The sequence below is a fragment of the Alosa pseudoharengus genome, unplaced genomic scaffold (assembly GCF_046254945.1).
Source record: "Alosa pseudoharengus isolate Yale_2024_CS ecotype anadromous, Long Island Sound unplaced genomic scaffold, YU_APseudo_1.1 YU_APseudo_1.1_scf_17, whole genome shotgun sequence".
Classification (NCBI taxonomy): domain Eukaryota; kingdom Metazoa; phylum Chordata; class Actinopteri; order Clupeiformes; family Clupeidae; genus Alosa; species Alosa pseudoharengus.
The window spans coordinates 11,947,293-11,975,051 of record NW_027468640.1 but is presented as its reverse complement, the minus strand read 5'-3'; the positions used below and the strand labels follow the sequence as shown (position 1 = coordinate 11,975,051).

Below are 27,759 nucleotides of genomic sequence, written 5' to 3'. Positions count from 1 at the left end.
GTTGATAGACAGCTAGTTGAATAGATAGATAGTTTAATGATAGTTTAAAAGTAGACCGTTTAAAAATTGAATGTAAAAAGTTCAGTAGATTAATGGGTTACATTGTTTAACAGTGGATTATTGTAGTGAGGACTTTTATTTTGAAACAGTTTTGGTTGAATAGGATGTGTAGTCTTAATTGACCCAGATTGTATGCTTAAAGCCTGAGGCTGCAGGTGGCCTGAACACCTGCCATAGGATTCTAATTGCTTAATGGCCGTATTATGATGTCATAATCGGCAATATTAAGTCTATGGGGATTTAAAAAAAGTTTTTCTTTAATAGTTCAAAAAGTATAAAAGTTTCAAAGTTGAAAAGACATAGCAACCCGATCTGTTTGAAGACCTACGTTACAAAGTTTGAATGAAGTTTCTAAGTTAAACTGTTCAAGAGAAATTGCGTATAGAAAAAGTGGTAAGCGGAATAATAATAATAAGAAGAAGTTGCCTAGGAAGAACAGTACAGTACATTTTCATGCACTGTAATAATGAGAAGTTTTCGGATTTCAATAGAGGGGATGCATCCCCTCTAATGACAAAACGCTAGGTAAATTCCTCCAGTAGGCTAAATTCGGTTTGCTGCTGACGTGCATGGGTAAATGTAAGTTGCTAACTGACGTCTAGCTTGTTCAAAATGTGTTATTTTACAACCTTCATTTATAAACGTGTTTGTTCTTTCATAGCTCATGTCACCTCTTCATACATTGAATTACTGGCTACTTACCTGCTACTTACTTACCCACTGAGGCTAGTAAAGTGGACCTTGGTTAGTTACCAAGGTTAATTAGCAAGGTAATTCTCTATTTAAATAAACCGTTTTTATATTACCTGGTAGGCCTATGCACAAGAGGGTCTGATGTAGCTAAGCCTACATAATATCAGTGAAACCTGTGGAAACATAAAAAGACCCAAGTAGCCTAGGCTAAATATATGCTAGTATTTGAATTTGTTTTTAATTGGTTGGTATTGTTTTTACATTCTATTATTTCCTATTTTTAGTTTGATACATGTAGTTTCATCTGAGAACCCTGATACTATCTTAATGAAACTATTTTCTATCTACAAACAATTACATTAAAAGTGTAAGTGCAGTTAGGTTTTATACACTGTTCATGTGTTAAGGAAAGGGGTACCCAACAGACAGGAGAGGCACAGGATAAAAGCTGTGAGCAGGCCGCAGGGAGACGACACGATGAGGGCAGAGGGCAGAGTTGATCTCTTTTGGATATACAGTATAAAAACGATGAGATATTCTGTAGCCTACTGATATTATCAGTTTGTCGCATGTTTAGACCTTGTACTGTATGTGTGTTGCACATGTTGCACTTGGCGATCACGGTGGGGATTGATGTGGTAATGGACCATGATGGTCAAAAGAAGTGAAGTAGCAGTACCCCCCAATTATGGTGGGGTAATTCGCACTCTGCTCGAAACTAACTGAAGAATGATGAAAAGCAGGGTTTAGAGCAAGGACCATTGCTATGCCTGAAGTTATCAGAAACTTCCAGCGACATTGTACATAATTATCTACTTTAAAATCTTAAAAGGCATGGGAAATGCAGCACCATGGAAATGCAGCATTCTTTGTGGGTTCGCAAAAAGGGTTTTTCATAGCAGACATAACACACTCTGGGCCCTATTTTAATGGTCTGAAACGGAAGTGTCTTCGCGCAAAACGCAAGTGACTTTGTGGGCGGATCTTGGGCGCTGATGCTATTTTACCGGCGGGATATTGACTGTTGCGCCCGACGCAAATCTAAAATGGGGTGGTCTGAAGTAGCTACATTAATCATGGGTGTGGTTTGGGCGTAACGTGCAATAAACCAATCAGAGCGTCATCTCACATTCCCTTTAACAACAGGCACGCTTGTTCCATAGCTGATTGCTATTATGGTGGCGTATTTGCTAGGCGCAGCCAGGAGCGTTCACAGCGCTATAATCACTGTTCAGTTGGGAACAGTTAGCTATTGATTTTTCATCTTGACAAAATGTAATACAGAATTGTCAAAAAGACATACTTTCCGATGTTTTGGGATCATTCTCACTGAATCACGAGGTTATGAATGCATGGTGATATATTTGCAATGTACAATGTAATCTAACATTACCTCTCTATAGACAATGCATATCTTCCGTCAGTTAATCTCTTCTCTCCCGTGCTGCCGCTGGGGCATTTGGGTTAAATGGCATCGGCATGCAGTTCAACATCACGTCTCCTTAAGTCCTCTAACATTTCCTAATTTATGTCATCAACACATCAGTGATTCGTGAAAATTTAGATTTATGCCTATTTTTTCACATGGACACCACACTGATTTCCCTCGAGTGGTAATATTTTTCTTTGAAATTATGTATGGTTTACAGAAATGGGAACTACATTGTATAGATGAGAGGAGCTAAGTGTGCGTTGCGCAGCACAGGCGGCCAAGCAAGGGCTTCGTTTAAGTTGACCTAACTTTCAACTCTGCACAGTATCCCATTAACTGCGTGACAGTAGACTATTTACAATATTTTCTGTAAAGCAGAGTTTGTAAACACGTTATCATCAACTTAATTCACGCACAACATTTATTTGAGCAGGAGAGAGAATAACAATGAATGGATGCAGCAACTACAGAAATTGTACAGAAATTGTAACCATACTTGCTGCTTTTTTGTACTATCTGTTGCTGGTTAACAGCACATGAAAAGCTGATTTAAGCTAATTCACTAACTCAAGACTTCAAGGCCATCATGGATATAAAAAGTTTTTTGAAAATAACGAAAGGATGGAGGGAACATAGCAAAGCTTGGTGCTTAAAACCTTACACAACGGTAAATTGGAACAAAACTAAAAGTAACTTTAGCCTTTATAGGGCTGTAGCCTATAAAGTTGTCCAGATTAATAGGTCGTAATTAGGCGTTGTTGTAAAGATATTGCATGTAGATGTTGTACTATATAGGCTACTGAATATTTAGGTCACCAATGCACGAACAAAACCGGGAAATGGACAAATATTATCAAGGCTTTGAATGTTTCCGTCTGTGCACGGAGGTGTCTGTAGATTGGTGTGCAACGCATTCATTCATGCAGGCCTGTGGTCATGCATGCGCCCTTAAAATAGCATCTGCATTTTCGCCACAGACTTTAGACCAGGGAGTTCCTGGTCTGTGGCGGAATTGTTTTCTGAAACTGCAAAATATCAACAGTGAACGTTTGCGCCGGAACACGCCCCGTCTTTTCGCTGAACCGCCCCCGTGGGCGCAATCGAATTCCCTAATTTACAGGCATACCTGTGGAGGGAAAATTCCAATATGCGCTGACTGCAAAATAGGAAAGACAAACGCGCGAGTATACAAAGTCAATTGCGCCCGCACGGAAGATAGAGCCCTCTATTTACATCTGCCTATTTATTTCCCTCCACCACAACAAGTTCAGAATGTTCTTGAGGTTCTGGGTTGCATTTATTTCCTAGGAGGTCGCCAAATATCCCACTGCGAGACCGAAGGCTAGTTTGAGCTCCTGACCCATGCTGGGATTTGATTGACCGTAATGAATGGTGATGTCATAAGTGAAGGTCAGCCATCTTGCATCAGGTTTCAGCCAAGGACAGACACCTTTGGCAGCCTGTCACCACCGGCACCCCTACCCACAATGACGAGCGAGGACATGTCAAAGGGCTTTTCAACGGCCTTTTATGGTCCGGCCATTTTGTGATTTTGGCTGCCCCTCTCAGACTCACAGCCATACTTTCTCATACTAAAGGGTCGTTTACACCATCAACGATAACTAATAGGAATGACAAAGCCCACACATAAACCGTGATGATAGCAGCATGAAAAACTATATCATCAAGGTCACTTTCAGTCATGGATATAGTTATTATTCTCGGTATGGCCCTTAACTCAGCCCATTCCTCTTGCAAGGTGAGAAACGGAGATATATTGGCCTCATGAAGACACACGATGGCAATGTGTGCTCACTGGAGAGTTAAAGATGTCTAATTGGTCTGCTAAGAGCCATCATTTGTTAACATCACAGAGGCCTGTCCAAACTCTGGTTACAGAAAGCAGACAAGACACAAGACTTTCACAATTATTCAAGCCCAGAAATAGGAAAGTCAAGCGTAACCAAGGGCAAGGATAAGAACAAACTATATGGGTGTTTAAGAGATTACAAAGGTGAGCCAATGTGTTTTTCCCTAAAGCTTTAAATGTTTCCCTTAATGTTCAAATGTAATACCGGTAAGTGTCAAGGGAACCCAGTGTTTAAACACATGTTGGAAACGAACCATAACACTGACACGTGTTTGGTTGGTAGTACACAAAAACTCAATCAATTATGAATACCCATACTCACAAAATCACAAGCTATTATTCACACAAAAACACATCTCATTTCAAGGATGAAATTCCATTCGATTTCCAGCTCTGTTTACAAAGGCCAGACAAAATCATCCATGGCAGGGTGACTTTCTCGTCTTTCTAAGCCATCACACATGTGAACAGTGCAATTCCTTTTGCTAAGACAACCAGCAACAAAAACATGATTGTGGGATATACAAATAATATTAACTCACCTGATGATGAAGTTTTGCCTCTCTTCCAAGCCTCTTTACTCCTTTTTAATCTAAAATCAAGTCACATTTATTTATATAGCACATTTCAAAACAGGAGTTGTACCAAACAACTTTCCAGTCGAGATTTATCAACTTACAATAAAATAAAGAATAAAATAATATAATGGGAGATCCTAAATATGCTGCCCAAAGTGACTTACATATATTACAAGGGATTACATTGTCCCCGGAGCAACTTGGGGTTAAGTGCCTTGCTCAAGGGCACAGCCATGGAAACCAGGAACTGAACCCACAACTTTTCAGCCTACTGCACGCTAGCCCAGCTTAACCACTTTGCTACCATCCCCCTCCATTTTAAAGTCATCATGTCGCCGGCGACATGAAAACGCACCGTCCGAATCAACTCGAATATCTCCGTGATCGCTAGAAACAAACCAACAGTAGCAATGGAAAGAGCAGCACTTTCAAATGATACCATGGTTGGGTGTGTAACCTGTCGGGATCGCAAAAAATCTCCGCGATCGTGTGTGCTAGAAACGATTGCGTATATAACCTACCGGGATCGGTGAAAAATAGGCTACTGTGAAAATGTATTTGTGTTTATGGAACATTACATTGTAATCGATCACGTTTTTATCATGATGTCTAACATAAACTCAACTAACATAAACTAACATTGCCATGAATCTACTACCCACAAAATACCACAACACTTTGCTTACAAGGCCAATCAGAGCATGTAAACAACCAGGTCAAGACGGAAATTCCACTCGGCAGCGCTGGGGTTCATCCGCGAAAAAAAAAAACGATCGTGAAGATGTCTCTTCTGGTATTTGAGATGTTTTCTTTGTTTATTTTAGTTTGGTATGCATGTGAATTAATAATATAATGATCAGAAAAAAGTATTTTTTGGGTGGTTTTAGATAGGGTTTGTCTACACATTATATATTTTTTTAAGATATAATTACATATTAAGAAAGCAGAGATTCTGCTGAATAAAATGATACCAAACACTTAGGGCAGAAATATGTATGGCAGTGATAAAAATGACTAAAACCGAGGGTTTGCTAAAATGGTCAAAATGGGCTGCGACTCCCAAGGGTTAAATATGGGGTCTGTTAAGGCAACAAAGGTGAAAGGAAAACAAGAGATGGTCACCTGTTATCAGGCTGTTGGAAGATCGTTCCAGACAGATGGAGGCTTCTGGGCTAAAACTGAGCCAAACGGGAACAAGGTCTAACAAGGTCAGCAACAGCAGCACATTGCATTATAGCACTTCTCTGTGGGGAGTTGGACAGGGTCACCCCACTACAACCACCACCAGAGGGTAGCACCTACCTGCATAATGTAGACCTAAGCTACAACAGCCATCTTGCACCAAAACACTTACCAGGTATAGGCTACCAGTTTGAAGTGGACAGCGATTGAATCAATCGATCCGCCGATTAGACTAGGGGGATGCTTAGGTGGCACAATGGAATGTGGCAGGTTCAGAATTAATACAGGACACAGGGAAGCCCCTGATCTTGGAATAAACTTGGGGCAGCCGTGGCCTACTGGTTAGCGCTTCGGACTTGTAACCAGAGGGTTGCCGGTTCGAACCCCGACCAGTAGGCACGGCTGAAGTGCCCTTGAGCAAGGCACCTAACCCCTCACTGCTCCCTGAGTGCTGCTGTTGTTGCAGGCAGCTCACTGCGCCGGGATTAGTGTGTGCTTCACCTCACTGTGTGTTCACTGTGTGCAGTGTGTTTCACTAATTCACAGATTGGGATAAATGCAGAGACCAAATTTCCCTCACGGGATCAAAAGAGTATATATACTTACTATACTATACTTGATCTTTGTGAAGACAACCAGGGGATCTTTTATGACCTGGGTGAGGTCTGGACCTCAGTTTTAACGTCTCATCTAAAGGATGGCCTTTCCTATAGGCTAGAGTCCCGCATCACTTCACTGGGACTTTGAGATTGTTCTGTGACCACCACAGAGAAGACTTAACCTGACTCTGGCCAGATGAATTTCGTTCGGCCTAAGAGTGAAGCTAGGCGGAGCTAAGCGGAACGAAATTCATCTGGCGAGAGTCAGGTTAGAGAAGACTAGCCCCAGGCCAAAGATCTATTTGCATACGGAGAGGAGAGGAGAGAGGAAAAAGAGCCGATACGCGAAGAAACATGAGGGCATCCTATGCGGAAGTAGCCTAGAAATCTAGACGCGCCCCTAGCGGATTACATTTGCTGCCAGGGCTAGTCTAGCAACTCTCCGTTGGCTTGTGAGCTCCAGAAATCGAAACTCAATCAGGCCAATGAAATCGTGTATAGAGTCGTTGGTTGATGGCAGAGTTGCAACGGTTTGGCTTGAATTCCCTGCTACTTGAAAACAAATAAGATGGATGTTGCTATTGGCGAACAGTGTGACACGAGTTAAGCTTTTATTAAGTTGGCAAACGTTTGAACTAGCCAACTAGCCCCGCTGGTGGGAAACGCATGGGACTCATAGCACTGCCGCTGTCCTATTGCGTGCAGAGGGAATTTGATAGACAACTGATTATCCCGGCCCTCGGACTGAGCACTGCGAACGGTGAGTGCCCAGACCCTACATTTTAATGTGGGTCTGGCTCGTCAGGCTAATGCAGAAGAGTTTTCAGTCGGAATTGTGCGATATTGGTCCAAGTTGTCACGGTGAAAGGTAGCCTACCCTCCCATCAACTTTCGGTTTACAACAAGTGCGTAGGGATTTATTAGCAACAATAAATTAGCTAGTCAAAGAAAATAGCTTTATATGCTGGAATTATCATGAACTACTATGAAAACTTTTTTTTTTCATGTCTGTTTTGTTCACACATTCTAGCCTATATTAAGTAGGCTATTTATTCATGTCTCAAGAAATATAAAAAACATTACCTCATTATCAGGGTCAATAAGTGGGAAGGGTCCATGTTCATATGATATTTTTAGGCTTTGGTATAAGTTCATTTTCTGCAATTTGCGTGTCTGTTTATTCTAACCCATGCGCCGCGCCATCAGTAGGATAGCCAGGGGTCGGCAACCCGCAGCTCCGGAGTCGCATGCGGCTCTTTGATCCCTCTGATGCGGCTCAGCTTTTGAAATTAATTAATGAGTATTTAATTAAAATGTATTTTATTTTAGTTTGTTCATTTTCAAAATGTAATATTGTAAGTCTATCTGAGTAATTTAGCCTATATAACTTTCCACCTCACTTGACTCCGTAACCGTAGCTGCACAAATATTGTTACATTCGCGGTTCGTTGCCATGTCAATATCAAACAAAATCACAGATTTCCCTCCATTTCAGTCACGAGAACACTTTAATTGTGATTGTTGATGTGTGCGCTTGCTGTAGCCTAGGCTAGATAAGGAAAATGCCAAAAAGGAAACGTCAGCGACCACAGCTTGCGAGCGCGAACACAAGGCTGAAATGGGAAAGTTTCCATCCGAAGACTGATTCTGAAAACGCGAAATGAACTGCCCGTTATAGCCTATATCGCACACTGCAACGAGTTAGTATTGCTGTTAACCCTGTTCGGTTCCACTTGCATGTGAGAAATGTTTCTCACATATGAAAAATATAAAGACAAACCTGCACGCGCTCACGTTTGGGGGCCATTCTGCGCAGGGCTGTCACGTCCATAACGCCAACACAATGCCATGGTAGGCTATTTAGTTGACGTTATGGATGTGACAGTTTTGCGTGGAATTGCCCTTAAATGGTGACAGCCTCAATTCTTGCATGACCCTTCACCTCACTGAATATGAGCCAGCCAGACTCCAAGGCAGACATCCCAACCTGCAAAAAGTCATTTCAGGGAGGTATCACGAAGCCCCCCCCACCCCCAAAAAAATAAAATAAACTTTAGCCTACTTAAATACAGATTAATATGTTCAATAATGTCTAGTCAGTACACCAAATAAGGAAGGCATAGGAATTGTGAAAATAAAATATGCAGATTTTGGTAGTTGGTATTTTCATGTAGCCTTGGCAACTAGCCATCTAGTAGGCGATAGGCCTGAATAATATGCACATGAATTGACACTTGTTAAAGGGACACCAGGCAAGCCTAATGCTTTTTCTCTACGAAACTCCCCCTCGCTCGGTCTGAAGCTCTTTTCCCGTTCTTTGCGTCCTCCGTCAAGGGTTTTTGCTGCTTCTTCGCCGGCTCTGCCATTATACACACGTTTGCAACAATCTCTAGCGTTTCGTTAGCCTGCCTCTGTGCTGTAAACTGATCCTGCTTCAGTCGGCGGGTAGGATGCACCGAACTTGCAAGTGGGATATTCTTCCTACAGGCAGTAGGGGCGGGCGAGAGAGCCTTCATTCGCCCCGTAATGAGTCATTTAACCATATATGATTAATTAACAGGAAAACGTTGCCTGGTGTCCCTTTAAACTCACCTCAACATGTCTTTTGCAATCATTTAACCCGCCATGGGCAATGCTAAAGTCACTGTTACAAACAGTGCAGCGTGCAAGACTAGGCCTATCATTATTTTTTACTCTTATGAGACAAGGGTAGCCTACACTTTGAAATAGGTCTTACATTTTCCTTTTTTTGAGGCACTGACTCTGTCATAACGCTCCTGTTCCTATACACTGAACTGATTAATTAAATCATTAAATTAAATTAAACTCAGGCGCACACACACACCACCTCTCTCTCTCTCTCTCTCTCTCTCCCGTCGTGTGCGCGCTACACTCACATGCGGTCTCGCATGCGCGCTCTTGATCGCTCACTATAGATTCCGGGAGATTGTATCTAATTTGCGGGCGTCAGGGAGCCGCTATCAATATGCGGGAGACTCCCGGAACTTCCGGGAGACTTGGGATGTCTGCCAAGGCCATCACCAAATCTAATCTCTGGTAGGCCTAATGTTCAATTTCGCCAATGACATGTCAACGAAAATTGAGTGTTGTGTTGTTAACTATGATGTTACTTTGCATACCAAAGGACACTGGAAAAATAGGGGGTGTTTAGCCTACATGGGAAGCCTACTTCTGCCATTCCACTTTACATTTCAAGTTACTTGCACATTAAAACTGTGTAGGCTATTTAAAAATCCTCTGTTGAATGAAAGTAACTGTACGTTAAATATCCAAACTTTTTCTTGTAACCGTCTTTATGTGGCTCTTCTGAGATTAAAAAAGTAATACATTTGGTAAAAGTGGCTCTCCAGGCAAAAAAGGTTGCCGACCCCTGGGCTAGGCTAATTCTTAAAATGCGTGAGTGAGCAAGTCATCTCTTTTCTCACATCAGTCTCTCCTTCATTCCTGCATCCTCCTATCGTTCCTTCACAAAAAATAATTAGGATGGGTTTGGACAGAAGGCAGGAAGGACAAAAAGACTAATGATCTGCAGCTAATGTGATTGGAAAGGCTGGACCAATAATTTCAAAGTTAGTGCCCGTCACGATGCAAGTGATGCAAACGTTTAACAGTCGAGTCTCCAGACTCTATATTCACTTCGTGAAAATTTGGATTTCTCCAGACGATCATTCAGAAGCTTCTCCTGGACCTACAAAGATGATACTCCGTAATGCCTGTAGAGCATGGACAAAGCAATCATCAGTTAATCAATGAAAGATGTTCACAACTCAAGCATCAACTGATGAAACAAGAGAGAAATGAATCAACAATTTACTGCTAATAAGGGACAGATTTGGCATGAAGGTGCCTCTGACACCCATAGGACCCAAACAGAGTTTTTGGCAAGGAATTTGCTCCCTAAAAACCAACCCCATTCCTATCAAATCCTTGAGTGGATTTTTAGCACCCTCTTCTCTCTTTAAATCTAAAGAAACACAAAACCCTTTAAAACTTGATTCTATACAATCACATAGGAAGATTAAAAAGATGGATCAGCCACTTCTTTGGTAGGCCTAGTCTGTGACTGTGGTATGCCATAGTAAGGTGTTATCTGAAGACAGGGAAGATAGTTTGGGCAAGTGGGGTCTAATCATGCAAGACCTGACCAAAGATCCTTGATTACTAGCTCCGCTTTAACCCTCTCTGACCTGACCATTGTAAAATGCCTATAGCCACAGTCACAAATACTCACTTAACCTAGAGCATTTGGCCTTCAACGGTGTCACATAACCTACTACAACTTGGTTTTAACAGCCTGTCTGTTTTTATGACCTCATCGTAAACATGTAACTACATTGCCACCTTCTGGTTAAACTGTGGAACTGAAGAAAAGGACAGCCTATTCCCGCTGAGCAGAACACTTGTTGTTTAAGTCGACCACACAACACTTTGAGAGTACAACCAATTTTAAAACATGCATAAAAAAACTGGTTTATTTCTCGAACAGGAAAATTTTCACACTAGAGTTAACATGATCAACTGTACAACATATAAAAAGACAAAACAGAACAAAAGGAACATTATATTATTTGAAACGACCATTTGATAATTATTAGAATAATTACAGCAACTTTCCATCACACTAGTATCTTTTAAAATAGCTCACTGTAACATTTTTTTCCACGTCCTACAAGTTTACTAGGATTTAGTATTCTGAAACACAAAAAAACAAAACAAATGCATATCAACATCAGCACAAGACATATACAAAAAAAAGCTTTTTTTATTTTAAAATGGCTTCAATATACATTATAAATATAGAGTTTTATTTATTTTACAAAGCTGGGGTGTGATCCACAAGTCCTCTCCTGTAGCATTGGAATGGGGGAGTCACCGCATCACTGCAGGAACTGCTCCAGCTTCTCCAAACTCACAAGTGGCATTTTTGCAACCTCAAAGAACACTCTGTAGAGAAAATAAATACACACAAATAGATAAACAAACAAACAAATCAAATAACAAAAACAACCAAGAGGACATTTAGACAAACCAATCTAAAGGGGGAAGAGAAACAGAAAGTCTGATATGATAAGCTTCCACCCAATGCTACCCCTCTGGCTTCAGTACAGCCATCTGTAGCTGATGTGTAATAAGTTAATGATGGATGGGACTCCTAAAAATGGCCAAGCGCAAGACCTGATTGATCCGAGATTTCAGAGGCAATGGGTCGGAATGTCCCAGCAAAGAGGAACATGGAAGGAAGGAAACAAGGAAGGACGGAAGGAAGGAAAGAAGGAAAGAAAGAAAGAAAGAAAGAAAAGAAAGAACATGCAGCTGGAAGCAGTTAAGCAGTGACGAACACGATGAAAACATAACACAAAAAAAGGAAAGGGGAAAAAAGGTATTGATTGATGACAGAATAATACAGGGCTATTGTGAGCCACATAAAATTTAAAACGCGAGTGTGCCATTTGATTTGTTCAAATTGCAGCCAGATTTGACACACAAAGTGCTTTTTGGAGGAATGGATGTGTAATGAACAGAACATCAGGTTTGGTCAGCCCAGAAAACAACCAACATTTCATTAGTTGCGCTCCATGGGTTCTTTGGGGTTTCCTTTAGGGTGTTTGGCTTTCCACACACCCCCACTCCACCCAAAGCCAGCCGTTTCTTCTTCTTCAATGGTTCCTGATGAGGAGCGAGCGTTTGTGGCCGCCCAGACACCAAGCGCTGGAACCTGTAATGTGTCTTTTTCCAGAACGCTGCCTTTTTCTTTTTTTTTTGTATGGCTAAGCTAAAAATGAGTCTAAAAATGTCATTACATTTCAGAACGGCGCTTGTGTTGTCACTAAGGGGCTATGCTAGTTCACCACACCATAGCGGCGGTGACGCGGTCATCCTCAAAATAAACAGCACTGTGGGAGCAAGAGACGCTGGTTAGCACTTTCCTGCCAGCGGAAAACGCTTTATAATCACACTTTTGAAATGAGCTTACACAGGGTTCCTACACATTTTCCATTTCAAAATTCCATACTTTTTCCATACTCAAATTTTCAAACTTCTCGGTACATTTTTCTGTCAATGGAGCGTTCTACTAACATTGTGAAGAGCTGTATGTTTATTATTAACTTGGTAGCCCTTGGATACTTTTCGTTGGGGGAAGTGCTGTGTTGGAAGGTGCACTCACATTTTTAGTTCTCTGTAGATACAAGCATAGCCTAGATATGTTGGAGACTAGTGCACTGCTGGCAGAGGCCTCAGAAATCACCATAAACAATATTATTTGTTTGCAATAACAGTTTATCAGATAATGCAGTATCCATGTCTTGGTATCTTTTACAAAATCAAAAAAGTCTACCAGTGTTTTAGCCGAAAATAGCAGAGCTACGCAAACATACCAGTGCACAATGGTGTAGGGCACGTGCATAGAACAGGGGTTCTCGATTTGGTTTTGGTACCAGGGTCCCCTTGTGGGAGAATTTTTTTTCTGAGGACCCCCATTCAATTGTATCTTGATGATGTGGACTGACAGTTAAGCTACACAACAGTAGGAATGGTTCATTATGACCTGAGTGAAGTGATTAGTACTGTAGATGCAATAGTCTGGAAACACAAATATTTCTCCATACCCTTGTTTCTTTTTTCCATACTTATCCAGACCAGGAAATTACTAAAATCAAATTCCATACTTTTCCAGATTTTCCATACTGCGTAGGAACCCTGCTTACAATGTTGGTGTTTTTCACAGTCCATGAAACCATCCATGATGGTTTTTGAACATTCTAACATAAGATTCTGTTACACAACAATTCAAGATTCTAAAATTCTATGTTGAGTTCAATGAACCCAGATATTCTTTGGAACGTTCATTTTCCAACATTCCCATTGAGGGTTCCATTTTTACTGACATGTCAAAACTTTTCCATGACTTTTCAAGGAACCCCTGTAGGCTAATGACATTTCTATGCCATTCCTGAGTCGATTTCAAGTGTAAATTGTATCGCGCTGCAGTAGCAGCTGAACAGTGTGTGTAGAGGGGACAGGGCCAGATAGATCCCAATTCCCAAAATAAGGAAGGTGTAATATTACGCTTAAACCATTGGGGATTTCATCATGGAAAGAGAAAAAAAAAAAAAAAAAAACTATGTGTCTACTTTAGAGGAACAAACATGAGATTTAGGGGTGTATTAAACTGTCCATCTTTAAGGGCTTGGCTTGAGCCATGTTTAATTAACCATTGAGAGCCAGGGGTGTCTACAAACACACATGGAACGGAGGGCTAAAGAACTGACAGGAAAAAATTGGCATAATTCAACAAAAACAAAAAGGTGTACTGGAATACAACCGTTTACTGTACAGAACCAGAGCCAAGCCTGTGTGTGAGTGTACACAGAATGGAGATCAGTGATTAGACACACACACACACACACACACACACACACACACACACACACACACACACACCTCCTTTAACAGAAACCCAAAGGCCTGTAGAGCAGGGTGGACTGCGGAGTCAGTGCCTGCGCTGGTACGTCTGTGGCCCCGTCAGTTATGACTGACCCTGACAAACCGAGTGAGGTAGTCCGACAGTGCAGTCATGACTGACCCTGACAAACCGAGGGAGGAAGTCCAACAGTGCAGTCATGACTGACTAAGAAACCGACAGTGCAGTCACTCCAGTAACAAGCATGAATATGACTCAGCATGGCTAAGGTCTTTCAGGCTGTGCAGTGCATACACAAAATGTGTGTGTCTGTGTCTGTGTGCGCGTGCACCGAGAGAGAGAGAGAGAGAGAGAGAGAGAGAGAGAGAGAGAGAGAGAGAGAGAGAGAGAGAGAGAGAGAGAGAGACACAAACATTTGTTGAGAGATATTTTTCATCTTACATGTTACTGTTTCCCTTAATGCTGTCAGTGTTCTAATTGTTATGCTGTTTTGCTTGTGCAAATAGCAACCATCCATTTAGAAGTAGTAATGCCAGTTTGTCGCGTGGCGGAAAGAAGTAGTTAGCGAAACCTCGAACGGACGTTAACTTCTGTTAACCGAACGCCGTGTTGTCCATTATCCCTTACATATATATATATAATTTAATAATGTTATGTGGGATGCTTCAACTCATGAGAGGAAATATACAAACATTATTATTCCATTATACCAAAACAAATCCTATGCAAACTGTGCCACAGCATAATGTGTGGGTTTGTGTGTGTGTGTGTGTGTGCAGAAACTTACTGGTGGGAGTATTTGCTGCGGACGGCCTCTAGCTTGTTGTCGCTCTGGCCCTTGAGCATGGCGTGGAGCTTCCTCACGACCGGAGCCACCTCCTCCACGCTGTACCCAGAGTGGAACACCAGGATGGGGCTCTAAGGGGCGACAGAAGAGGGGGGTGGTAGAGGGGATGATGGGTGGGTACATGCATGAGTGTGTTTGTGTGTGTCTGCGCATGTATGTGTGTGTCTGTGCGCGTGTGTGTAAATGTCAGATGCAGACATAAATTAATCCTGTAGGTGCTGATAAGTGATAAGATGAAAAAGTACAGAGAACACTATGGACACTGCTCCCAAACAGAGTGTGTGTGTGTGTGTGTGTGTGTGTGTGTGTGTGTGTGCGTGCGCGCTGAGTCCTCCAAAGGGGACAGTATAAACTCACCCATCCGCAGATGTCCTTGGTCACCAGGGCGATGAGCAGGCATGCGCAGGCCAGGATGGAGCCTCTCACACTCACAAAGCTCATCTCCTGCAGGCTCAGCTCACACACAAACCGTGCCAGCGTCAACGTCTCCATGTTAGCCCCCACACACTGAGGACACACACACACACACACACACATTAGATGAGTTGCAGAAAACAATTCTGCTACGACTGAAGCGAAAGACATCAAACAATCCAAATAAATCTAAGACAAGATGCATTAAAACTGCTTTGGAAAAGCCAAAGCAACACACACTAATCTGTAGGAAGGCTGCATGGGACAAACAAGTTCAAGAACAAGAACAGAGACATTTAACGATCGTCAGACAACACCTCAAACAATGAATGGAAAGTTTTCAACAGAGCTCATCGTCCTGTGCAGAGATGATTGAAACCAGCCTGCATACCTTTATTATACATTATGTGATCGTTAGATCCAGTCAAACTATTCATTCTGATTGGACGAGAGGCATTCTATGAGTCATCATAGAAGGATGACCTCGTACCTACAGCTGAATTACAGCCGTGGCACCAACCCCACTCCCACTCGTGTCATATTGCTTACAGTACTGCAAGACCATCTCAATACCTTAAAGGAATACCAGGCAAGCCTGATGCTTTTTCTCTATGAAGCTCCCCCTAGCGTCTGTACGTGCCGATACGTGTGCGAGCCCTCGCTCGGTCTGAAGCTCTTTTCCTTTTCTTTGCATCTTCCATCAAGGGTTTTCACTGCTTATTCGCAAGCTCTGCCATTATACACATGTTTGCAACAATCGCTAGCGTTTCGTTAGCCTGCCTCTGTGCTGGGAATGCAGGATGTAAACTGATCCTGCTTCTCGCGATGTCTGAGACTTTGTGAGACTGAAGTTCGGCGGGTAGGATACACCGAACTTGCAAGTGGGATATTCTTCCTACAGGCAGTAGGGGCGGGCGAGAGAGCCTTCATTCGCCCCGTAATGAGTCATTTAACCATATACCGACTTACGAAGATGATTAATTAACACGAAAACGTTGCCTGGTGTCCCTTTAAAGGTTGCATCCCAAGGGTGAACACCAATTACATCCACCATACATTCTCCACCATACATTCTCAGGTTAGGTACCACCATAGCATTAAGCAAAGGGGGGGGGGGGGGGGGATACCATGTAGTGACCTTGTCCTGCGAGTGTTGGTCTATTTTCGACATATTTACGTGTAGTTTATTTACATTCAATTTCAAAAGAAAACAAGCCAAAAGAAGAATAAGAGGTAAACCTCCCATCCGCTCCACCCAAGGGCACAGAGTCGGGGACTGTGGGAATTTCCCCTGCCTTCTGAGGCGTCACACTCCCATCCTGTTTTATTTTTTTTCCTGGACAGGATTGCCTTTTTTTAAACTGTACGCAAAACACTTTATTTAAACATCCTACTACGTCTGGAGGTATGGGACCGGACCATGGAAAGTCCGCTGCACCACACAAAACGCTGTTCTGTTTCACATTAGCAACACACAACCCCCATATTATAATATAATAATCATATATAATAATATAATATAATTAATGAATTGTTTTATATTGTAACATATAATATGGTTATGGTTACGCTTTTGTCCAAAGCGACATACAAATACAAAACAATATAATACTTAAATTTAACAGGGAACAAATGAAGATGTTGGTCAGACTATAATAAGGAGAATAGCAATAATAAACAACAATGTCAATTCAAACAATAGCCTAATGCAGCGGTTCCCAAACTTTTTTCCCCGCGGACCACCTTCTACATCCTGACTCGGCTCGCGTACCCCCACCATCCAACACATAAAAAAGTAACTCATTCTATTGACGCATTCCAGGCATCGTTGTTTAATTAGCCACCCTACATGATAACATAATCAAAATGTGCAACTGGTCTATGAGCTCTCACATTAAAAAAAACAGTGTGGAGAACCACATTAGTATGGTTAGGTAGCATCTCACTGCAGACCATGCACTGTGGCTTTGGGCAGTCTGTCTCCCAATCCATGTGAAGCCTAGGCCTATATGCCTCATCATACTTTCGTTTTCTTCGCGCAGTCTTTTCTGGCTCGTTCTTTCTTTTATCCCCCTGCGCTCCATCTCCACCTTCAATAGTCTGCCCCCCATCCCATTCCATCGTTACCTGTGTCCTGCTCTGTTTCTCTCGCTTCTCCTCTTCGATCGCTTTAATTAGGCCTTTTGGACAGTGTCCCTGTTTTTAGCCAGTTTTCCATGTTTACTCAGCCTTCTACCTAGCCTATACGTCAACGAAACTAACGCGCTAGATATTCTGGCTGCCCGCAGGAAATCACGTGTAGCCTATTGTGTGTAGCTTATTTTTTAATGAAAACATACCCTATTATAGAGTTTACAAATGATTTCCTTTAATTTCACATTTCCATATCATTATAATCTGATTCGAAATTATGTATTATTTATGAATTAATTAGAGTATTAATTAATTAATCATTTTTAACTCCTTTCCGCCATTGCCCTTTTCATCTCGCGTGCCCCCTAGTGGCAGCTCGCGTACCACCGTTTGGGAACAGTTTGGGAATCCTTGGCCTAATGAAATAAACAATGAAAATGAGGGAAAAAAAGCAATAATAAACAATAATGTCCATTCCATCAATAATATAACAATAACATGGTAAGACTACATTAAGGAGAATATCAATAATAAACAACAATGTCAAATTAATCAACAGCCTAATGGAAAACAATATTATGCAAACCATAACGCATAAGAAGCACTTAATGAACTAAGTGCATGTTGAACATATGCCTGAGCACTAGGCAACTCATTCCACCAACATGGAACCACTAATAGAATATATGTATACTATATATATATATATATATATATATATATATACACATAATGACAAAGTCTGAATTGATGTCAACTTGCAGTAAGTCACCTTCTTCTGCACACTTCAAAGCAACACAATGTAGTTGTTTTACGTAAGGGCTAATGGACATGGGTCTAACTAGGTCACAAGCGCTCTGGATCTTGACAAATTCCTACATAAGACCCTAATTTAAAAGGCAGGCATAGTGCAATGGCTTAAAGGTGCCATGTTTAATGTCCGCCAAAAAAATCAATTCATACTCCACATTCCATAAAAGATGGGGCAGTATATACCTCCAGAAAGTGAGTTGGTCTACCCTAGAGTAACAACCGAGAAACGTGTATTGAAGTTTGGCTGACGGTTATGTTGCCCGCATACCGCCTCCCATGGCCGAAACTGGTATTATGACACCTGTCGGGCTGTGGCTAGTAATTTAGCATGCTAATTCAGGTTGATATCACTGCAGCACTATACCTTGTCATTTTTTTAATGACATCATCGCCCTTATTTCTTCTCATTCCTTTGATGTGTGTAGCTCATTTTTTGGATATTTTTACCTCAATTCTTACACATGGCACCTTTAAGTCTAACAAAAGCTAACTTAATTTAATAATGTGGCAAAATCTATTTGCAAATTTAATTCCATGAGCAAGATCCTAAGCACACACATTGGTGATTCAGCTCCATACTCCCACAATGCAACACAGGAGCTTAAGTTAATTCACGAGACACTTTGCTCATTGAGTGACTTTGTCATTTAGTGACTTTCAGTCATTTAAATTAGTGCCCATTGTGTTACTATACGGAGGAGTTAACCTTCACAGACAGTGAGCCTACAGACGCTAATCATTGTGTAAACACAAGCCCCAGTTTTATTCACACTCAAACGTACATTGATCTGCACCGCTGAAGTGCTTTGGGTTTAAATGGGAACACAATGGCTTTTGTGCATAACTACCATAGACTGCATAAAAACACTGATCGCCCCAGTCTGAGTTAATTAGCAGTTGAGAGAGCTGGGATGGGAGCCAGAGGCCAGAGGAAGCACTCACACAGCATCCCATAGCATCTAACCCAGAAACAAACACCTGGGTGCGTGCGCACACGCACGCACACACACGCACACACGCACACACGCACACACACACACACACCACTCTGCCACCCAGGTGCAGCTACAATGATTTCATCTTCAGCAGAGTAATGAATTGTTGTAGGGCAGGCGAATGAGGAGGTCACACAGACACACACAAGCTCTCACTCAATGACAAACACACACAGAGACAGCACTCAATCACTGGCACAGACATACACTAACATAAGGTTACATCCACTCTTATCCGCTCAAACACACACTCTCCCTGGACATAGCCACACACTCACACATGACCATACACTCAGACATACCTTGCTTGGTATAGACACACACACACACACACACACACACACACACACACACACTACCTTGGCGAAGCGGCGGAGAAAGCGGTAGGAGATGGGGATGTTGATGTCAAAGTCGAGTGCCTTCAGGATGTTGGCCTCCATGGCGATAAGCTGAGGGCGCTTGTAGGCGTCATCACAGATGTACAGGAAGTCATCGACACACGGCGGGCATCGCTCCTGATGGAGGGAGAGAAAGAAGAGACAGAGAGAGAAACGTGTTCTTATTTATAGCATTTATAGAGGAATAAGTGCTGCTCTGGGGGGTTAAAGGAAGTTAAGATGCCATTTTACACTCTCCAGTACAGGCTCTGCTGAATGGGTGATGGAGGAAAGCGGGTTACTCCAATTACTAACCAGCAGTTTATATAGGCTGGCAGCACTGGAGTCAGATTCTGGCCTACTACATACACATATAATAACAATCTGTGTATTTGGGCCAGAAACTGTAATCCTTTGCAGACAAAACTGGCTCTGCTCCTGCACTGTGAAAAAGGGGGAGTGCCACAAAGCCTGCACTTTATCACAGTGCCACAGGTGTGACACGCAGGACACCATTTGAGAGAAAAAAAATGAAAAAGAGGAGGGAGACAGAGAGACAGCGAGAGAGAGAGAGAGAGCCAAAGACAGAGAGAGTGAGAGCTAGACAAAGAGATAGAGAGAGAGAGAGCCAAAGACAGAGAGAGCGAGAGCTAGACAAAGAGATAGAGAGAGAGAGCCAAAGACAGAGAGAGCGAGAGCTAGACAGAGATAGAGAGAGACAGAGAGAGAGGGACAGAAAGAGTGACAGAGATTAAAAGAGAGAGCAAGAGACAGAGAGAGTGGAAAAGAGATAGAGAGAAAGAGAAACACAGAGAGAGAGAGAGAGAGAGAGAGAAACAGAGAGAGACTGCACAGGGCTGATTCTGGTCCACTGCCTACCATTTTGGACTCCTGCAAACAGCTACATTTTCCCCTCATAAAATGACAAATACTACAATAAAATCTCAATAGGTCTGGCATGATCAAGTACTGGTTGTTGTTTTAGGCACTGAGGGGGAAAGCCAATTTGCAAAGAAAAATGTTTTTATTAAATTAAAAATACCAACATGATTTATGAGTTCCTAACCTCACAGACCAAATGGAACTACAGCTTTCCTGTGTGCATCAGAGGTAAAGTTTGCTCATGCAGTACAAGAGCATTTGCCCATACAGTGGTGCATAATCAGTGGGCAGTAAAAGCAATAACGAGGCATACCAAAAAGGCCTGTAGGCTTTCATGGTATACACTTTTAAAAGCTGATGGTTCTCATGTTCTGTCTCAATACTTGACTTTACTCAATTTTGTTTGTTATATCCACAGTGAAGATTTAGACCCCAAAAATATCTTAAAGGAAAAGGATCCCACTGATGTCATTTCCAAATCACCAAAAACCCAGGAATGTGTATTTCCTTTGAGTAATCCACTGCATTTAAAACCTTTGTTTACAAGAAAGATCTGTTTGATTTCACTGCTGGTTACACCCCTGGCAGTCTAAAACAGGAAGTTCGGAAACGGCCGTCAATGGGACCGTTTCCAGACCAACTTGCAGAGCAAATTCAAATTTGCTAACAGGTTTGTCTGGGTTCACTCCGGCTATGAAAACAGGACCCAGCTTAGAAAAACCTGGAGTTTCCCTTTAATGTTTATGCTAAGCTAATTAGCATGACTATGAGCAGTCAGGGCATTTTTCAACCAACAGAGAACCTCAGAATCCTTTGAATCCTGGTGCTATCTAGTGAACCAGCCTGCATTTCCACCAGATTTGATTCGAACCAGGGATGCGTCAACACAGTCATATGCATAACCTTTATGCATAAACAGTTGACTAACACGCCCACTCCGGTTCACAGAGAAAACAAAAAAATAAAAATGGTGCCAGTGCTAGAACCCACTTTCCAGGTTCCAAACTGATTTATTTCGGGTTAAAATGGTCCAAACGGCTCAACATCCGGAGCACGAACCGAACCAGTTCGTAGACAGTTCCCCGTTGGTGGAAGAGGCCCATCAGTGTTGGGCAAAGACAGGTGGTGCCAGGCTCACCTCGAATTTGGCGGCAATCAGCATGGCAGTGGAGCCTATCAGCTGCAGCAGGTCCCTAGTGCAGGGTGCGGCCGCCAGGTAGTGATCCGTCAGCTTCACCGCCAGGTAGAGCGTCTCGTGGTTCAGCTCAAAATTCTCCTACGGGACAAGAGAGACACGTAGTTGTTGTTTTAACAATAACATTTCATAATTTCTTTAAACGACAAAACAACATCATAACATGTTTGTTGAAACAACATCATAACGTGTTTCTTTAAACAATAACAACGTGTTTGTTAAGCATAGCAGCACAGCATACCTGGACCTCCACCATCCAGTCCACGAGAATGGCCCTGATGTTCTCCGTTATGCTTGGCTGCACGGGCAAATAATCATCAAGGACAAATTTTTCCTGTTGATGAGAGTGAGAGAAAGAAAGAAAGAAAGAAAGAAAGAAAGAAAGAAAGAAAGAGAGGGAGAGAGAGAGAGGTCCAATGGTCAATCTTGAAACAATCTGTTAAATTAACTTGCCATCGTGTGCTGTGTAGGGCTTAGAGACAGATGATTCGGTCAGACGTTGCAAGGCCTAAGGAAACGGTCATTTTAAATTACTTGCATAAAAATAAGTTAAATGAATGATACAATGACAGGAGATGTCATGAGATCCTAACATGTGGAAAATATTGCTCTTAGGGGTCAAAAAAATGAGTCACTCTGAACTTGTATGTTTATTTCCCCCAAAACATTCAGAACAAACTGTCTGCAAGTTCAGAAAGAAAACTCCACGTCTCTTTCAATATAGTTTAGTGTTGTTGACGGATTGTTAGGACCAAAACGCTTCGCCTTCCTGCACCTCAAGTCCAAGCTTGTATCGTCTACGGACCTGCTTTAGTGAAACTTAAGCTCTGTGAACAAAGATGGCCTCCACAAGGCCTCCTACTCTCCAGGCATGACGTTAGTATAAATTTATCTGAGGCGTCTTTCTGCATCACCAGACTGGACTGAGACCAGATCAGTCTCAGGGCAGCATCAAATGGCTCGCTGAGTGAAGGCTTAGAAAGACAGTGAAGTAGACAACCCTGAAAGGCATCAGAGCCAGCTTGGTTCCAGAGAGAGGGAGAGAGGTTGTGTTTTATGGAACGGGTTCATTAATACAAATAACCTAAACATACTTGCCAGAAAAGGCTAATCCAATGAAAATTTCAACAGTCACCTTAAAACATTCCTTGTCCTCTTTTCAGTGTGGCACAAGCGCTAAGCGTATAATGAGACTAAATGTTCACAGAGGCTTGAAGGTTAGGTAATACATTACAATAGACTTCTTGTTCGGCAAAACATAACAAAAAATTAGCACAATGCCTCTCCAGAGTCCATACAGAGTCAAGGCTCTGTAAACTACTCAACTGAGTGCGTGGTCACTTGCCATGCACATCAGTGCTGAAATTTTGGCAAACATTGGATAAACAATGGATTTTTATTGAGCGGCGCGGACAAAATAGAACAGACTCGTAATCTACATGACGGCGGTGGTGGCAAAGTTTGACGCTGGTGTGCGGAGTTCTATTGAAAACAATGGAATCTGATGTAATCGAATGTTGAAAGCAGAGTGTGGCACACTCATTGTCGGCACCAATGTGCAGAGGCCTTTAATGAATCAAACATGGCTTCGGAGGAGCCATACGCAATTCCAGCCTGCAGTCACTGCATTGCTTCAAAAGCACAGACAGGAAAGGTGTCAATTTGATTGTCTTTGAACTCAAACAGAGACTTTCTAATAAGGAGAGACAGAATTCCCCATAGAAATGTATGGGGTTAGTTCGTAACGCAAACATGGCCGTCGTCTACACATATTCCGCCCTTTCCGCCGCCAAAAGTTGACATGTGAATACATCGTGCCAATCATGTGGTATGTTGTGAATACATCGTGCCAATCATGCGGTATGTTGTGAATACATCGTGCCAATCATGCGGTATGTTGTGAATACATCGTGCCAATCATGTGGTATGTTGTGAATACATCGTGCCAATCATGTGGTATGTTGTGAATACATCGTGCCAATCATGTGGTATGTTGTGAATACATCGTACCGATCATGTGTTTTTCCGTTTGTGTCGTGAAACCTTGCGCATGCACAGCTCTGCCAAAAATAGATGCCCGATAAGTGCCCAAAATGCGTTGCAATATGGCCGCCAACTTTGACTCAAATCTCAACAACCTTTAGGTAGAATCGCAGACTGCATTTTTAGAATAGCATTCCTATAGTGGCTGACCGTTTACTGAGGCTTAGCGTGACTTTTTTGCATTCAAACTACAGAACTAATATCCCCTAATATGTGCCTTTGAACTAAAAGCAATGTCATACGATGCAGTAAAGGCGACAGACGCCACAGCGTATTCCCCCGTGAATCATCGGGTGATATGTAGTCGGCACCACCCACCACAAACACACAAAAACAAATCACACCCTGGGCCCGAGTTCAGCAGCGATATAGGTAGCGGGAAGCTAGGTCAAGGAGGGGACACTGAAATGGGCGAGACTTCTCCAGTGAAGTGAAATTGAATAAACCAATCACATGCAACCAGTGTTAAATTCCGATCTATCTATCTACCCATCTATCTTTTATTAATTAACTTCCGCTTGACTCTGCCCACTTCGTGTGTCTGATTTCACATGCACTCTCTGCAAAATACGCTGCCAAACTCGCACCCCTATGTCTCAACAGACTTTTTTTAGAAGAAAAAAGAACTCACCTCTCTTTTCTTGAGGTAGTCGAAAATTTCTTTGGCGTACTCTGGTGCCAGCGTGCAGTCATCTTGGTTTGCAGAATCTATGTCAAACTCAGGAGGCACCTAGATCACATCCAAACAGGCAAGCTGGTTTTAACATCTTTTACTGTGCCCATAACCACTTTACACACACACACACACACACACACACACACACACACACACACACACACACACACACACACACAAACAAATCACTGGAGGCCACAGATTAATGGCACAGGTAAGATGAGGTCAGAAAGGCTTACTTCTGTTCAAAATTAGATTTTAAGAAAACTCAAGATGAAGTTACTTTAGGGTTTAAAAAAGACCACCCTACGGAAACACATTACCTCTGGAGGGAGCAGATGAGCGGGCTTTGGTTCTTTGATAAAGGACTCTTCCACTGGTTCTTCTTTCTCAGGTTTTACCTGGGAACGAGAACTATTTAGCCATGATGTGGCACCGTGTGCTAGCGTACTTTCACATGGGGAATGGCAGCATATAGTATGCAAATATAGATTAATCGACACATTCTCCTCAGCTACAACTCTGACAAAAACATTGTAATCTATTTTAGGCTTGACATAAACCACCAAAAAGGGTCCCCTTAACCTGAAATTGCACTAAAAGGCTAACAGCCAAAATCACTACAACCAGTGGCCCTTAGATAACAAGCCAGAACACCCCCCCCCCCCCTTAAAACACCAGCCATGCCCTCATCTAGGTCTCCATCTGGTTCTAACTCTTTGCAGTTACCTCTGTAGGCTGAAGCGGTGATCTTGGAGGGACATCACTGGACGCAGGCTCGGTCACTGGTTCCACAGCCAGCGGCTTTTCCTGCTTTACCTCCTGTTTTGTCTCTTGTTCTAGCTCTGGTTTTATTTCCTGCTTAATTTCTTGTTTTACCTCCTGCTTTATCTCCTCTAAATGGCCCTCGGAGCTCACCGACAGGGTCCTGCAACAGACAGAACGGACACAGATTTCAATGCCATAGACTTGAACATGTGCAACAGAACAGTTAACAGAAGCAAGTGAAATAATAGACATCAGCTTAAGAACATTAAAAACATCAGCCAAGCTAACAAACCATAGTGGTTCTTGAACCACTAACAAACCATAGTGGTTCAAGTTGGCTGATCACTACAATCACTTGGAGGTTGAGGTGATGAAAATGTGATGGGGAGGTTGCATACATTTTAATTTACACATTTGCTCCTTTATTCAACAAAATGCCAGGAGCCTGACTTCACCGGCTTAAGGCCAACAACAAACTAATGAACTGCTATCTGGACAGTACAAACAAGCAGCAAATAAAATAAAGAAAAATGGAAATAAGACATTGAATTCCTACTTTTTCAAGTTGGCTTGATTTCTTTCCGACAAGGACTGCTTTGCCTGTGCCTTTTTGGTAGCATCCTTCTTTTTGATGCCAACGATGCTGTTCTGGATCTTGTGTGCCTGAAAATAAAACAAGACAAACTCAGCGTGTCTTAATCTTCAGCTGGGCTGGATAGGCCATGATTTTAAGACTGACCTTCAAACAAACACCCATCACCATCACCCATCAACAAAGGAGGGACAGCCAAGAGAATTGTTAGTGCTTATGGTGTGTGTAGGGGTGTGTGCACGTGTGCGAGTCTGTGTGTGTATGTGTGTAACCGAGTGGGATGGAATAGATCCTCTTCGAAGAAAACAAAAATCCTCCAGAAGCTGTAGCTCACAGTGTGCACACACACACACACACACAACCCCTATTGTGCAGGGATCAACACCCTCATTATGAAATCAACCAAGTAAAGCATTGTTGTGAATTTGCCCAAATTTCACTGTTTTCATGGGAAACCTCTTAGTTAAAAGCTGCGAGCCACATGCACTAGCACTTACTCGTTGGACTACCTCATCATCTTCATCGATATGAGTATCGGACAGACACTGAGAGAAGGCCTAGCTTGAGCAGAGGGGTAATTGTGAGACATGCACAGTGATGTACATTTGTAGCAGACCTGATAAAGGACACATTGGGCTTACATTGGTTATGTCGATGAAGGCTGTTCTCTTCTTAGGTGCACCCTTCGGTGGAGAGGAAGACCTTTTGACCTGAGTCACCTCCTAAATTCAAAGGAAGGCAAAACACAACAGTGAGAATCTAAGGTAATGTCAGTAGTGGCTAAACGCTTAAATCGCTCATATCTAGTTTATACAAAGTAAAAAAGCCTTTGTGGGGATTGAATGCAACTCGATGGTGGTTGGGGGAGAGATGCTGTTTTGATGAGGGGACCAACCTGATTCTCTGTTGCTTTCGAGTGGATTTTGGGAATCTTGCTGATTGCAACTGGTTTCTTCCCCCTTGAAAAAGGCATATCTGCAAGCTGATGTATTCCAGTTAGAAATATGATCCTGTGGGGAAATCGAGGCAACCGTTGAATGGATACAAAGAATCTCTAACATTAGTCAACAAACAAACGTTTGGCGAATCGCTAACCGTGAATACAGACGCTGAAAAGAGTATCCACTAATTCTGCTCGGTAAACTATAGATGGGAATAAGCTAGCATTCTGTGACGTTAAGAATAAGACATTGAAAGGAACTCAGGCTTGGTAAGTTAACTCGGTTTACTCGGTAACGTTAACGCTAACAAATGTCTCGATGGGAAATTCTCCCAGTTAATCCTGTCAAACCTGGTCCAAAATTATGTTAATGCATCTGTATCCTTGATGAATATGCTTATTAACAAGTTAATAGAGTATCTAATAAAGATAAATCCAGCGTTAAATGCCCAACTCACGTGAATCACTGAGCGATAACGTTAGCGTTACTCTTGGTTCATTCAAAACCAACAATCTAATAAAACACTTCAGTTGATAATATGGATTTGTCTCTTACCGTTTACACTGCAATTCCTCCAGTGAGTTCAAATATGTATAGCCTCTTTAACATTTAGATAAATGCCTTTTCTTTTCCGACAGAATCCTGGTTGGAGCTTTTTGCAGAAAACATGAATGCGCTCTCGCAAAATCCAAAACATGCCCTCTCTGTGCTGATTGGCTACAATGCCTCACAAATGCACCAATGGCCAGTCGGCTGGGATGCCGTTGTTAAGGGGCGGGGTCACTCGAATTTTTAAACTTCATAGCAACCAATAGCAGCGGGATTTGAGAGTTGTTTTTATAATCGGGGAGCACTCTGCTACTACAACAAAGACGAATGGGGTGTGGTGTACCAAAACTGGACTGAATTTAATTTGAATTTAACGGCTCTCTCACTGTGTGTCGTTTATGTGGTGTATGCTCAGATCATCAAAGTATCGATCCTTCTCTCATGAAAAGTCTCATATCTCAGTTTTGGTTTAGAACACGTGGATCTGTGTAACATTGTTCATGTGGCAGATTGCCTGTTAGAGATTCAACTTCATATCAACAAAGTAATGTTAATGAATAACTGAAAAATAGCTAATCTCTAAAAAAACTGAAGTGGCAATATTATTCTGCAGACATCAAACATAGGCAAGTAGCAAACATTTTTCAAGCTACCACATGTATCCTAACTATAACAG

At 42.2% G+C, this 27,759-nt stretch overlaps 1 protein-coding gene across 3 annotated transcripts; it reads right to left on the bottom strand.

The window, feature by feature from the left end:
* Nucleotides 1–10,862: 10,862 nt before the first annotated feature.
* On the bottom strand, nucleotides 10,863–27,242 carry ccnb3 (cyclin B3). 3 transcript variants are annotated; one of them, XR_012987744.1, is made up of 15 exons: nucleotides 27,090–27,242; nucleotides 26,489–26,603; nucleotides 26,235–26,315; nucleotides 26,091–26,150; nucleotides 25,558–25,664; nucleotides 24,963–25,161; nucleotides 24,557–24,634; nucleotides 24,189–24,287; nucleotides 21,756–21,848; nucleotides 21,458–21,595; nucleotides 19,420–19,575; nucleotides 15,063–15,212; nucleotides 14,646–14,776; nucleotides 11,253–11,379; nucleotides 10,863–11,127 (listed from the first exon to the last, which is right to left on the bottom strand). XR_012987744.1 is itself a non-coding variant. In XM_076289638.1 (14 exons), the coding sequence occupies exons 2-14, from the start codon at nucleotides 26,564–26,566 to the stop codon at nucleotides 11,313–11,315; spliced, it is 1,437 nt and encodes a 478-aa protein (XP_076145753.1). In that variant the 5' UTR covers nucleotides 26,567–26,603; nucleotides 27,090–27,242; the 3' UTR covers nucleotides 10,863–11,312. The 3 variants fall into 3 exon arrangements, 2 of the variants coding, with proteins under 2 accessions (XP_076145753.1, XP_076145754.1); XM_076289638.1 differs by having other exon boundaries at nucleotides 10,863–11,379; XM_076289639.1 differs by lacking the exon at nucleotides 26,091–26,150 and having other exon boundaries at nucleotides 10,863–11,379; nucleotides 27,090–27,238.
* Nucleotides 27,243–27,759: the final 517 nt, after the last annotated feature.

Coding starts and splice junctions, on each gene's coding strand:
- ccnb3 (XM_076289638.1), bottom strand. CDS start 26,566: ATGCCTTTTTCAAGGGGGAAGAAACCAGTTGCAATCAGCAAGATTCCC. Junction 21,596..21,755: donor ACTGGATGGTGGAGGTCCAG/GTATGCTGTGCT, acceptor CTTGTCCCGTAG/GAGAATTTTGAGCTGAACCA. Junction 15,213..19,419: donor TTCTCCGCCGCTTCGCCAAG/GTAGTGTGTGTG, acceptor GTGTGTCCTCAG/TGTGTGGGGGCTAACATGGA.